Source organism: Chaetura pelagica, unplaced genomic scaffold (genome assembly GCF_000747805.2).
Source record: "Chaetura pelagica isolate M959 unplaced genomic scaffold, ChaPel_1.0 scaffold2, whole genome shotgun sequence".
Taxonomy (NCBI): Eukaryota; Metazoa; Chordata; class Aves; order Apodiformes; family Apodidae; genus Chaetura; species Chaetura pelagica.
The window spans coordinates 2090032-2102085 of record NW_009952796.1 but is presented as its reverse complement, the minus strand read 5'-3'; the positions used below and the strand labels follow the sequence as shown (position 1 = coordinate 2102085).

The 12054-nt window shown below is 36.0% G+C and overlaps 1 protein-coding gene across 4 annotated transcripts in view; it reads left to right on the top strand.

Moving 5' to 3' along the window:
* Positions 1-12054, top strand: part of ESRRG (estrogen-related receptor gamma) — a 126328-nt gene that overhangs the window by 69254 nt on the left and 45020 nt on the right. For 2 of the 4 annotated variants that reach the window (XM_009994741.1, XM_009994740.1), the window contains 2 exons: positions 5770-5880; positions 10284-10445. In XM_009994741.1, the coding sequence (XP_009993043.1) occupies positions 5770-5880; positions 10284-10445 (273 nt within the window). Of the gene's footprint in view, positions 1-5769; positions 5881-6768; positions 6784-10260; positions 10446-12054 lie in introns of all 4 variants that reach the window. The other 2 variants (XM_009994739.1, XM_009994738.1) reach the window with 2 other exon arrangements.

The following is a 12054-nucleotide window of genomic DNA, read 5'->3' as shown; positions in this document are numbered from 1 at the left end:
GTCCTCTGGACTCAGTCCAGCATCTCCACGTCCTTTTGATGTTGTGGGCTCCAGAGCTTGATGCAGTACTCCAACTCACAGGAGCAGAGCAGAGAGAAAGAATCAGCTCCCTTTGACCCTCTGGTGACACTTCTTTTGTTGAAGTCCACGATACAGTTGGCTTTCTGGGCTGCAATCACACATTTTAATGTGAGTCATAGCTTTTACATTCTTATATGACTTAGGACTCTGTTTTCAAAATACTACCTGCCTAATGGACACAATTTTACATCTCCAGCTGAATTTTTACCTGCACACAGTATTATCCACATGCTTTGTCATGTGATTTCAGAAGCTCTCTGGCATCCTTACAATTCAGCATATAAAACAAATATGCAGATCCAGAAGAAAAGGTAGCTCCTCTTCTTTCTCTTCCTGCTTGTTTCTACTATATTGAGAGAGCACTTTTTTTGGTTTAAATTGGAATTATTTTTTCCACTACAAATCTTTCAGCCTGTAGGATAAATGCATTGGCCTCACAAGTTTCTAAACTATAGACATTACTGAATTGTCTGAAGAGTTATGAGATGACCATGCATTCTTATCTCTAAAATACATTCCGTCTGTGTTCATGGTTGAAAAATCAACTAGTTTTCCCATTACATGTGCCTAAATGCAAAACCCAGAGTTTATAATATTCACCCAAGCTTACCCAGGAGTTTTTTGTCCCAAAAAAGAACCGCATCAGAACCTGCCATTAAAATTCCTTTTGCTCTTTCCAGTTTTGTTGCTAATCTTGAGCTTTTTTTGCCTCTGTTGCTGATGTTCCTCTAAAGCTTGGTACGATGCAGTTGTGTGGGTATCCATTCTTACTGGTCTGACTGCAAAATTTAAGACAATGCTGGGAATCTTACAGGCATCTGTAGAAAAAGGATCATTACCCAGTTACATATATAAAAAAAATAGATATAAATGTATTTAATATATATAGAATGCTGTGTTAGGGCTTGCCAGAATGGGGATGGTGTAGAATATGTCTGCTTGCCATAGATCTCTCATATAGAGGGGACAGAAAGCATATTTTGTAATTTCCATAGGAAGTACAAATTATGAGTTTCGTTCTGATCTCAAATCTGTTCTTTGCTGGAAGAAAGGGAGGGAGTTTTGTTTTATTCAGATATTAGTTAATATTTAAGTTAATTAGATATATTTTTAATCAAAATAAAAAGCTATCCTCTATTATAGGTAGTAGACAATTTCTTACAGGCAGTCCTGGAATTGAAGACTTGGACTAATGCCTTACAAGTTAGCTTGAGGATTTCCTGTGGATATGGAACTCCATGGAAAGGACAAGAATGTTTGTGAGACAAGAGGACAAATAAACACAAGAGACCAGTAGCTGAAGTAAGAGTGGGGGGGGATGATAAATAGGAAGACAGGTTGATTATAAAGAAGTAAATAGTATACTTTGGATATTGTTTGGATCTGGATAGAAAAATAGATGGCACTATTAAATATTATTATCATACTAAGGAGCCAAATTGCAAAAATAATTACATACAGGGATAGGGGCAATTCTTACAATATATAGCACCAGTCACAGTGGGTACCTCTCCCACACAAGGGATTAAAAAAAATTAAAAACTCAGGTTTGCCCATGTTAACTTTGTTTAAATTGAAGCATCTGGTGGGTAGCTCATGGTGTACATCAGCTCTAGTCTTCAGTTATTTCTGTGCAAGACTGTGTGGACACTTTCTCTTTAGACTAAGTGTCCAGTAACATTATGTTGTGTGTTGGTAAGAATTGATAGAAAGTCATGGAAAGATTGCATGAGGAACCAGGAGGTGAAACGTTTTTGTAGAAGCTTGTGTAGAAACTATGAGGACTTTTTTTTTTTTCCCTGCTTAAGTCCAGCTGGAGAAATTCTTATGTTGGATTACTGTGTGTAATTCCCTTCTTTTAAAAAAGTAGCGATTGCATTGCTTTACATAATTTCCATCTCTTCATATATTGCAGTTCTAGTCTCAACCTTATCTTCTGAGCTTTGTAAACTAAGTTAAAATGTGTGACTACCCATCATGCCTGAACAGCTGTGCTCCTGAGTTGTACTTGACCTAAAATGTAAAGTGAATGTGTTGCAAGTGCCTGTTGAAGTTGTATCGTAACTGGTAGCAGGTGTGTTCTTTCTATCTGTACCAAATAAGACACCCTGTCATCATCCCTGTTTTTCTCATGTGGACTTTGGTTTGGTTTTGTTTTTATGCTGAAGAATTTTTAAATGAAACTCAGCATTGGGAGATGTGGAGAATTAAGCTTGCTTGTCTTCAGTGGAGCTTTATTCAGTGACCATTAATGGATGTTTTGACCCTAAAAAAACCTGTGATACAGGGCAATTAATTCAGAGATGTGCCATGAGTTTATATATGTGGGATGAATATCTTTCTATTGACTTTATGGTTGAGAACTGATAAGGGTGAGTAAACAGAGTTGCTGAAGACTCAGGCAAGCCACGTGCACAGCAGACTTAAGGCAGAGGTCTACTTGACTTCTCTCTGTGCTGTAGCTAGATGCCACAATAGACTCTTTGAAATCTGAGTACAGAGTATGTGCTGAATTATAGCAATAATATCTGTGATCAAAATGTTATACCCCTCCTGCCCCAAATGAAGATCTTTGTGGACAAAATTGTTTTTCTTCCCTTCGTTTTTCTAACAAAAAAAAGACATGTAGCTGTCTTGAGAGCAGATAAAAGTGTCTTTATGTGATGAATTCTCTCATACAAGCTATGGGAGTTACAAGGAAGAAGGCATGCATATACGTAGGAACTTAAGAATTTCAGTTTACTGCATCCCAAACTCCCAAGTTTTTATGGAATATTAGATGGGTATACTCTCTCAAGTGATGTCTTATATTTACTTCTATAAAGGCTTTTGAGAATTAAAATACCACATATGGTGTGGGATATTATCAGAAATTTATTCTAAAATAGCTACTTTATAATGAAACTAGGAGCAAGGAAAGTTTAGGAGCCAAAATGATGGTAAGCTTCATATCAGTTTTAATGAAAGGATTATAAAGCTTTAATTTACATTCTCTTGGTATATGTTACAAAAAATGTTTTCACATTTTAATTGGAATTAGTTATATTATAGGTGTAGGTATTTTAAAAACGTGTAATTCTGTTACTCGCCAGTTATTTAGAATCATATATATTAAAAAAAAAAGAAAAGTAGCTATATTTATAGCTACATATAATAGGTGAGTACATGGATCTGTGTATAATTTTGCTATTGTTACATTCACTTCCACTGGCTATGTGAATGGCTTCAGTGTGTATCTTGGCAAATGCCAAGGACATAAAAAAGTTGTTCATCTTAGTAGATTGATATTATTTTAATTTAAGCTTCAATTCCATTACTTTTTGATTAAACATACTGCTGTCTGATACTCTCCATCTTTTATCACTATGAAATCTGCTCCCAGGCAGAAAGAAGGATGACATCTGAATTATGCAGAAATAATTTTCTATCTTTTTTTCTTCAAATGCTGGACAGTCTTTTTCAAGATTCCACCAATATCACATTCGGCTTTTTCTAATCCTCTGCCTATTTCTGAATATTTGGCTATCAAATCTTGATCTCTTGCTATTTTTATTTATTTATTTGGTTTTTTGGCAGTGTGTTGTCCTGGATGTCATTTACTTCAGGTGTAGTTCAAACTCCCAGTTCAGGGGTGGAGAATACTGAGTTACCTAAAAGCTTTTTAAAGTGTTGTTGTTGTTCATGCTTTTCTAAGTATAGTTATAAAAGCAAACAAAAATAACCATGCTTTGATGATTGAATCACTAAGAATTTTATTATAAGACAGCTGAGACACAAAATAGGTCACAAGTTTAGTAGTGAAATAGGTACATAACATATATAAGATTTCATTCATAAATATACACTAACCTGGTTGGGGATATAGTTGATTGGTTTTGTTACTTATGTGATTTATAAAAATATAATTGCTAACTTACAGTGGTAAATGTACTTTTTGAGTTCAAGGGAGAGAAATACACAGCCTTCTGCAGTAAACAAAATAAAATTTCACTATTAAATACAGATGACCCTACCCACTTTCCCAGTGAGTGAAAACTATTCAGCAGTGTCGTATACAACTCACTGCATTATAGATACAGACATCAGTTTTGTTCTTAAGCCAATTATCTCCTGTGTTGTTAACCTTTGTAAATACCAACAGTCCATCTGAGTGAGTAAGAAACCCATACACACAAAGCCTTCCCTGCCAGTAGAGGAGTACAGACTTGGGTCTGTAAACTGCCATTTTCCTTGGTTCAGCTAGTGAGTGAGTGTTCTGGTGTCTTAATCTCATGCCTGCTTAGAGAGTAGAAGATAGGGAAAAAAAAAAGTCAGGAAATAGAAGAAGAAACAAAAACAAACCAACAAGACTTAGCTTTGAATTTCCGGTATTTGGCAAAATGGCTCTTCTTCATCAAAATACAGTCAATCCTCTTCGGTGATTGAGGATGAAAGAGGACTGGCAGATGTTTCCTGGTAACTTGGCTATGTTACCAGTGCAGGTTCATGGGCAGCACGTAAACTCTGTGCTGAATTCTTCTTGCTGCGCACCTCAAGTGTTAACTTAATTGTTGATGGCGTCTCTGCAGTCCAGAATCGAGGTTTGGAGGTATTTCCTTCAAGAGAAGAGAACAGGGAGAGGGGAAGTGGTAGAGCAGGGCACAATTATGGCAATAGAAAAGATAAGAGGGAGGAGAGCTTAAAAGAGACAGTGAAAAGTGAGGAAGTGAGCTGGACTTTATTACCTCACTCACAGGGATCATTGATATGTAATGTGTCCTTGCATTCTTATCTAGTTAAATCTTTGTCATCAGGGACAAATTCTGTACTTGGTATTACTCGTCCTGTAGCCCTGCACATGTGCTGCGTTTTTAAACTTCAGTGTTATATTTCTACCTGGTTATGCTGTCATTCATCTTGGTTCTCTGAAAACTGTGTTGGTAACTCCGAAGGAAACAAAGATTCTTCATTGTTTTATAGTAACTACTATCTTTCTCTCCTGCACCTCCTTCTTCCTTTTTTGGTTTTGTCTATGAGAGCAGCTATAGCTTGTTTCAGGAAGGTAAACTGCTATAGATCTATATAAAGCAGGTTGCAGAATGTTTTACTGAAGCAATTAACAATTTGGAGGTAAAACACAAATATTAAGTCATCATTAATGAATTTCTTTCAAATCCTCATGAACCCTTTCAGGTCTTTAAGCCACATATGTGTTCTTATTTTACTAAGGATAGTTTTGTGTCCTCTGGCCATGTTAATCCATGTTAATGAAAAGGATGGCGTTCGGCTATCTAAACTGTATACAGCATCCATTGTTTCTAAAGGTTTAATTTACTTCTCTACTCATAATGTTAGCCTTGTGTATCCATGGTGTTTATTACAACTTTGAACTTCTGCTTCTGACAAAGGCAATTTAAGATCAGACTCTTTCAAATAGAAACTTTTTAGCATTTTTTGGTAGTATGTAAAAATGAACAAATGGTTTTATATGAACAGGAAATTATGTTGCATACTTAGTCTTGCATGTGTGAAAATCTAAGCAGCTTTCAAATACTTGTGGTACTGCATTCTCTTGCTTTCTAAAATTACTCTTTTGAAATAAAATTGCATTTTAAATAAATATTGCAAGGCAGGAGATAGAAGATCGTTACCTGAAAGACATCCTCAGAATATATTAAATTACATGTTTTCTTGTTTTTCCCAATGTAGGTGTCCGCCTAGACAGAGTACGTGGAGGTCGCCAGAAGTACAAGCGCAGAATAGATGCAGAGAATAGCCCATACCTGAACCCTCAGCTAGTTCAGCCAGCAAAAAAGCCATGTGAGTACACCAGATACACACAACTCTCTTTGAATACAAGGTGTATTTGCTCCTACCCCTGTCTGCTAAGCTGCTTCTGACTGGGGCAAGGGTTTGGTCAGAAGGTATTACCATAAACACCATTTAGCTGTTAATGTATTTTGCTTTAAATATGCTTCTCTTTCTCAAGTGGAGTTGAACAAAGAATATTTTTACAGGTGGAAGTGTATAAAAGCATGGTTTATGCAGTGCAAATTTCACATTTACAGGTTATCTTTATTTTCAGTGGTACATAAAATTCATACTGTGATCATTAGTTCATTGAAGCTTCTAGTTTCAGATTCCACAAGAAAGTGATTTTTGTGGTTTTCACTAACTAAATGAGTTTGCTCAACCTCCCAATGAAAAGACATTAAGAGCCTCATTAATTCACACCTATAGATTAATACACTACCTAGCATTAGATTAAAGCAGCAATATGCCACACTAATAACAAGCATAGATTGGTATTTTGGGCTCTAGTACCCTTATGGATTTTTTTGCTTTGTTTTGTAATGTTTTAATAATGTCCTTGATTATATTTCACCAGATTGAAGTAGAGAGAGAGAGCTGATCATCGCATTGCTAAAATACAGGTTCCATCCTCTTTGAGATTAACTAAAAATAGTTAGGGGTTTTGCTTTGCAGCTTATATAAACCCAAGCAGCAACTGTACTAATTCCGTGAAGTAAATATAATAGCATTATAGCTGTAGTGCAAGAGGCTAGTGTATTACCCTGCAAAGGCATACACGCTCCATCAAGTGTTGTAAACTCTTCTGAGTTCAAATAAGAATACACACATGCAGTTGCTCCTGCTGCGAAGGTTGGTTTGTTCCTAAAACAGAGCACTAAGCCAGAAAATGAGAAGGGCGAACTCCTCCTTGTCTCCCATTTGCTTCTGCCCCTGTGTTTTTGACAGCACACATGTCAATTTTAGGCTCTTGAAAATACCTGGCTGTATGGAAAATGGATTTTGTTTTCTTTCGTGTTCTCCAGTAGGGGACAGTACAATACATTTGAGCATGTGGAGCTCTGGAGACCAAATAAACAGTCTTTGAGCTCTAAGTGAAACAGCATTTTAGCTGTGTCAAAGAAAAAACAGCCAGTTTTACATAAAATTAAGGCTTAAGTGAACATATGGCATAGTTTCCTTTTGCCTTTCCAAAAAACATTATGCTGATTATATTCCTTCAATTGTCCAATCTGGCATCTTCTATTCAGCCTTCATAAGCTGTCCCACCGTTCTGTAAATACAATCTAGGGCTGCACTAAGCAGATTTTGCACATTATAATAAAAACTTTCTGATAATACAATAAAATTTAATAAACTCTAATGCTTAATTTCATTAGAGGTTTAGTTTTCCTGGGTGCACAGATTGTCAGTTTTTCATTTACTTCATATTGTCATTGAGTAGAAATGTTGGAAGCCTAGCATATCAAAAACACCAAGCCCAAACAGGCAAAAAAATCCAACCCTAAAACCTCAAGCCCTTATATAGGAACATGGGTTAACGATGTTGTACTGAAACACAAGAATTTCCATGTAAACCCAAGATTATTAAGATGGTAACTACACCAATTTCTATAAGCTCTATTTGTCTGAGATAAACTAACCTCCTTATAAATCATTACTCATTATCTAAGTGCCTCCCTTCATTTTCCCTAGCTCGTCCAATTACAAACATTTTTGTAACCAACATTTATAAAACATAATTTTCAGATCCTGTCAGATAAATGTCAGGACTTGTAACAGTTGAATCGGTTTTGTGTAGAAGTAGCCTAGGAGATTTTCTGGACCCTAACTGATAGTTTGTGCATAAAAAAGACATGGGAATGAAAATTGGGTTCTATTGATTGTAATTAGGGAAACATTAAATAAGATTTACCTAGAAACAGTGCTCATGGCTATTCAGTTTCCTGAGTGATGGAGCTCTCTGAGTATATTCAGAATATATTCCTGTGGTATATACTAATCCACACTCCAATACAGTTAGGTTCTTCCCTCTGTATGGAAAGAACAGGTGTTTGGAGCATCTTTCCTCCACCTTCTTCTTCTGCCTTCTACTTTATTTGCGTTTCCCATTCACCATGGGATATAATGGCCTGCTTGTAGATCTTGTTAAATGCAAAATTAAAAAGAATTTGAGATTTTGAGAATTCTGAGTCAAAATATACAATATTCCTGAACAATGTCCAAAAAGCCTTTGGTGAGGAACCTAATAAAAAAAGAAAGGACGTTCTTTGGCCATTTCTGGTGTTTACAGGAAAAAAAAACAAACAGCAGAGCTTGGGGATGTGACTGTTTCTACATTAATTTATCACTGGTTAAAAACCCACAAAGTTTAAGTCCTCAGTTACATGTGTTTTGATATTAAGAAACTCTATTTATCCTACTTTTCAATACATGGACTAATACTGAAACTTGGGAAGAAGCAATGTTGTCTCACTTAAAAAGATCATGTTTTCTGTGTGAAATTAAACAGGATATGAAAAGACTGTTTAAAAAAAAAACAAACAACATACATGCAAAGGCTTTTTGCCACTATAAGTTAAAACTACCATCTGTCATCTTTAAATAAGAATAGAATTAATTCCTCATTAATCAGTTTGATTATCAGTAGAATATTGAGATCAAGAATTACTCAGTTGGCATGGTTCCTGTAGCTCATGTAAAGAATGGATCTACCCCCTGTAATAAAACATGCTTGATGAGATGGTTTCCAGTTGGCACTTGCACTTATATGAAGGGCTAATATATATCACAACTTCTGACACAAACATTTGGAATAAGGCAAAAATTGTAGAGACAGTAGTTCAGAATTGAGGAGCCTATGTCACGAAGGAGCAGTAAACTATCAGAAATCTGAATCAAGTGAGTATTTTATGGAAATCTGTCATGGGCTGGTAGGGGGCCTGTCTGATACACCTGTGCAAGTCACTTCCCCATCAGCTTTCATTGCAGCTCCCCCACAGGAGGAGTGTGTGGTCCATCCTGTGACTTTAATGTGGGAAGTGAAAATTATACTATTTAATCAGCTTTCTCTGCAGTTAGAAAATACTTCACACCTTCACATAGCAGAATCCCATTTATATTAAACCCCCTGTCTCTTTATCCTAAGGAAGGGAAGAGATTAGTGTAAATTCACTAAAGGACAATATTTGTGCTTTAAATTCTAGTGGTGCATTTTAGTTCACAAGGTGTATACCACGTATACCGTGAGAGGTATAACAAATATATTGGGAAGTACAGTAATGTACTAGAGGGCTTAATTAATTAGTCCTTTTCCTATTTTTCAGTTCTGACTTCTCAGAGTAACAAATCAGGCTTCTGTATAGAGATATTTCCATTGTGCCTCCACCTGCATATAATGCTTATTTTATGTTTATCCTTATTCCAGAATATAGAATAGCAATGCTGAATTCTAAATCTTCCAGGCTCTTCCACTCTTTTTTTTTTTTAACTTTCCTTATAAATTAATTGAGTTTTCCAAATATATTTCACATGTCATTTGGATGAAAAAGTAAATATTAAACACATGAATTAACATGCTATTTAGATAAAAATCAGCAGTGCGTGAATATAGTGAAGTATCATTCTTTACATAAAACCAGGTTTTGCATCTATTGATACTTTCCCTAGTTTTACACTATTCTCTCTGATTTCAATAGCTTTTCCTGACTAGAGGTGAGAGGAGATAACTAGTCTATTTTTGTACTTAGAGACTAATCTTATACATTATTCTAAATCTATGTATTTCAGTGAAAAGCAAGTATGACAACACCTTGCTTTTCTCAAAGCATAGACCTCAAGGAGTAGAGATACATTCCTAACATTTTAACAAGCAGGATGCCATGAAGTGTATGGGAGAATGAGTGAGTGTTGAGAAAATCCTGAGACCATTTCTGTTACAACAGTTAACCAGCGACAGCTGAAGCAAAGTAATGGAAGGTGGAATTGCACTAAGTGCTTGTGGTATTTACTTGCTCAAAAATATATACCTGCCTTGGCGTGGGTGGGGTTTAGAGGTGTGGGTAATTAGAGGAAGGCAAAAATTTTCTTTTTTATACAGTGTAAAATACATTATAAGGCATGAATATTTTTCTACAAAGCTTGTGTTCTGATTCTAGCAGGTGATAATATATTTCTACATTCCATTACATTTTCTTTCTTAAGAATAAATGTGTCAAGCTTGATAAACATTGTTAACGGATCACATTTGTTTGTTCTGTAACCTCTTGTAGATGCCACTGAAGTTACAGTAAGGTTTAATTAGGCTCAGTACCTTCAGACAAATTCTTGTGCACTTTGAAATATGAGCCATCTGTTGAAAAAGTAGCATGATGCAACTGGTGATCTTATACTTTTCTGGATCATTTTTACAGATAACAAGATTGTCTCTCATTTGCTGGTGGCAGAACCAGAGAAGATTTATGCTATGCCCGACCCCACTGTTCCAGACAGTGACATTAAAGCGCTTACCACTCTTTGTGACCTGGCAGACAGAGAACTGGTGGTGATCATTGGATGGGCTAAGCATATTCCAGGTACGTACAGTATTTATTGCAAATAGATGACATACAGAAATCATTGCATGGGTTTTTCTGTTGTGGTAAAAAATATTATTTATTCTCTCACTAAAATGCATAAAGTTTTTCAAGCATCCAGATTATTCACATAGGACATAGATGATAATATATCTTACCTTGGAAATACTATTATTGTTGCTATCAGTGTTACTATGTTTACTAAGTCTTACATGCTGCTCAGTGAATGCATTTTTTTCATGCTTATTAAAATAAACTTGCGTTGCGATCCAGAGCAATTGCCTGGTATGAAGGGTAGTTAAGTGCTCTCCTCTGTACTCTCCTGATTCAGCAGTAGTTGAATGTCTAGTTTCTCTATTCCATAAAGACAGCAGTATCTTATGCTGACTGCAGGAGGATCAAAAATTCAGTTATATTTTGGCATGGTGCAGAGGAATTGTTCTCTTCATTGACGTGAACTAGCATGAGACCTAGACTGTACCAACAGTTCAACAGAACGAACTGAACTGTACCAAAAAGTCTCTGCCTATGGCTTAGTAGTTCCTTGGTCTGCATGAAATGGACTGTGGTCTTCATTGCATGAATACGGTGATGTTATAGAGGTTGACTGGCACCCTTGTTAACAACAAAAGCAGAGGTCATCAGAAGCAGTTCCTCAGAAGATTAATGATTTCTTCAGATAACATTTGGGATGTATTTTCTTTTCCCCCAATCCTGAGGTATTTGTGCTTACTCTGTGGGCTAGCAGACAAGCTTACAGGGAGTCTCTAGGGTTCTCAGTCTGTCACACAAAAAAGACCAGCTTTTTAAAATTAATTTTTAAAGTATTTTCTAGTCCAGCAGATGAGTGAGCATGTTTGTGTGTTTTCATCAGCTCATTACTTTTCTAATTTTGATAGTGGAGCCTCATTTGACATAAGAACTGATACATCTTAAGTCGTCTAAGTAATATGACATCCTCATTTTAGATGTGACTCTGAGATACCTTAAAATTAGAATAAAGAATCCAGTCAGTTGTTAGTCACAGTTAATTTTATTTCTAATATCAAAAGAAATCACAAAGAGATGGAAAGAAATAGTCTTCCTGGGTTTTTTTGCCTTGTGTTAACCAGCACAAGGCCTCATTTCTTCTTGTAGGTGCTTTGGGGTCATCATTGATAAATAAGAACACTAACAGTAAAATAATGTGTATATTTATGGGAAGTTATTTTAATTCACATGTGAGACAACAACCTACAGACTCTAAAATGTGACACAGTTGAAATTTAGTCATTCTCTGTGCCACAAATGGTGTATAAACAAGCTTTTGTATCACAAGCAATGTTTTTCTGGTACAGTTAACTTATTTCTGTCTCCTTAAACTAGTTTGTCTTTATGCTTTGAATGCTACAGTAATTTCTTTAATCAAATTGATGGAAGTCCCTTTCCCAGCCCACACTGAAACCAATTTATTGGTCATGATACGCCAGCTATGTTGCTAACAGTCGTAACGAACTGTCAGGCAATATCGCAGTGAAGCTAATTTGAAGTCATTAGGTGTGCAGCGTTCAGGCAACAATTTGTTACAGTGGTTAGGAACACAGCTGACATTTCTGAATGGCTTTGTTCA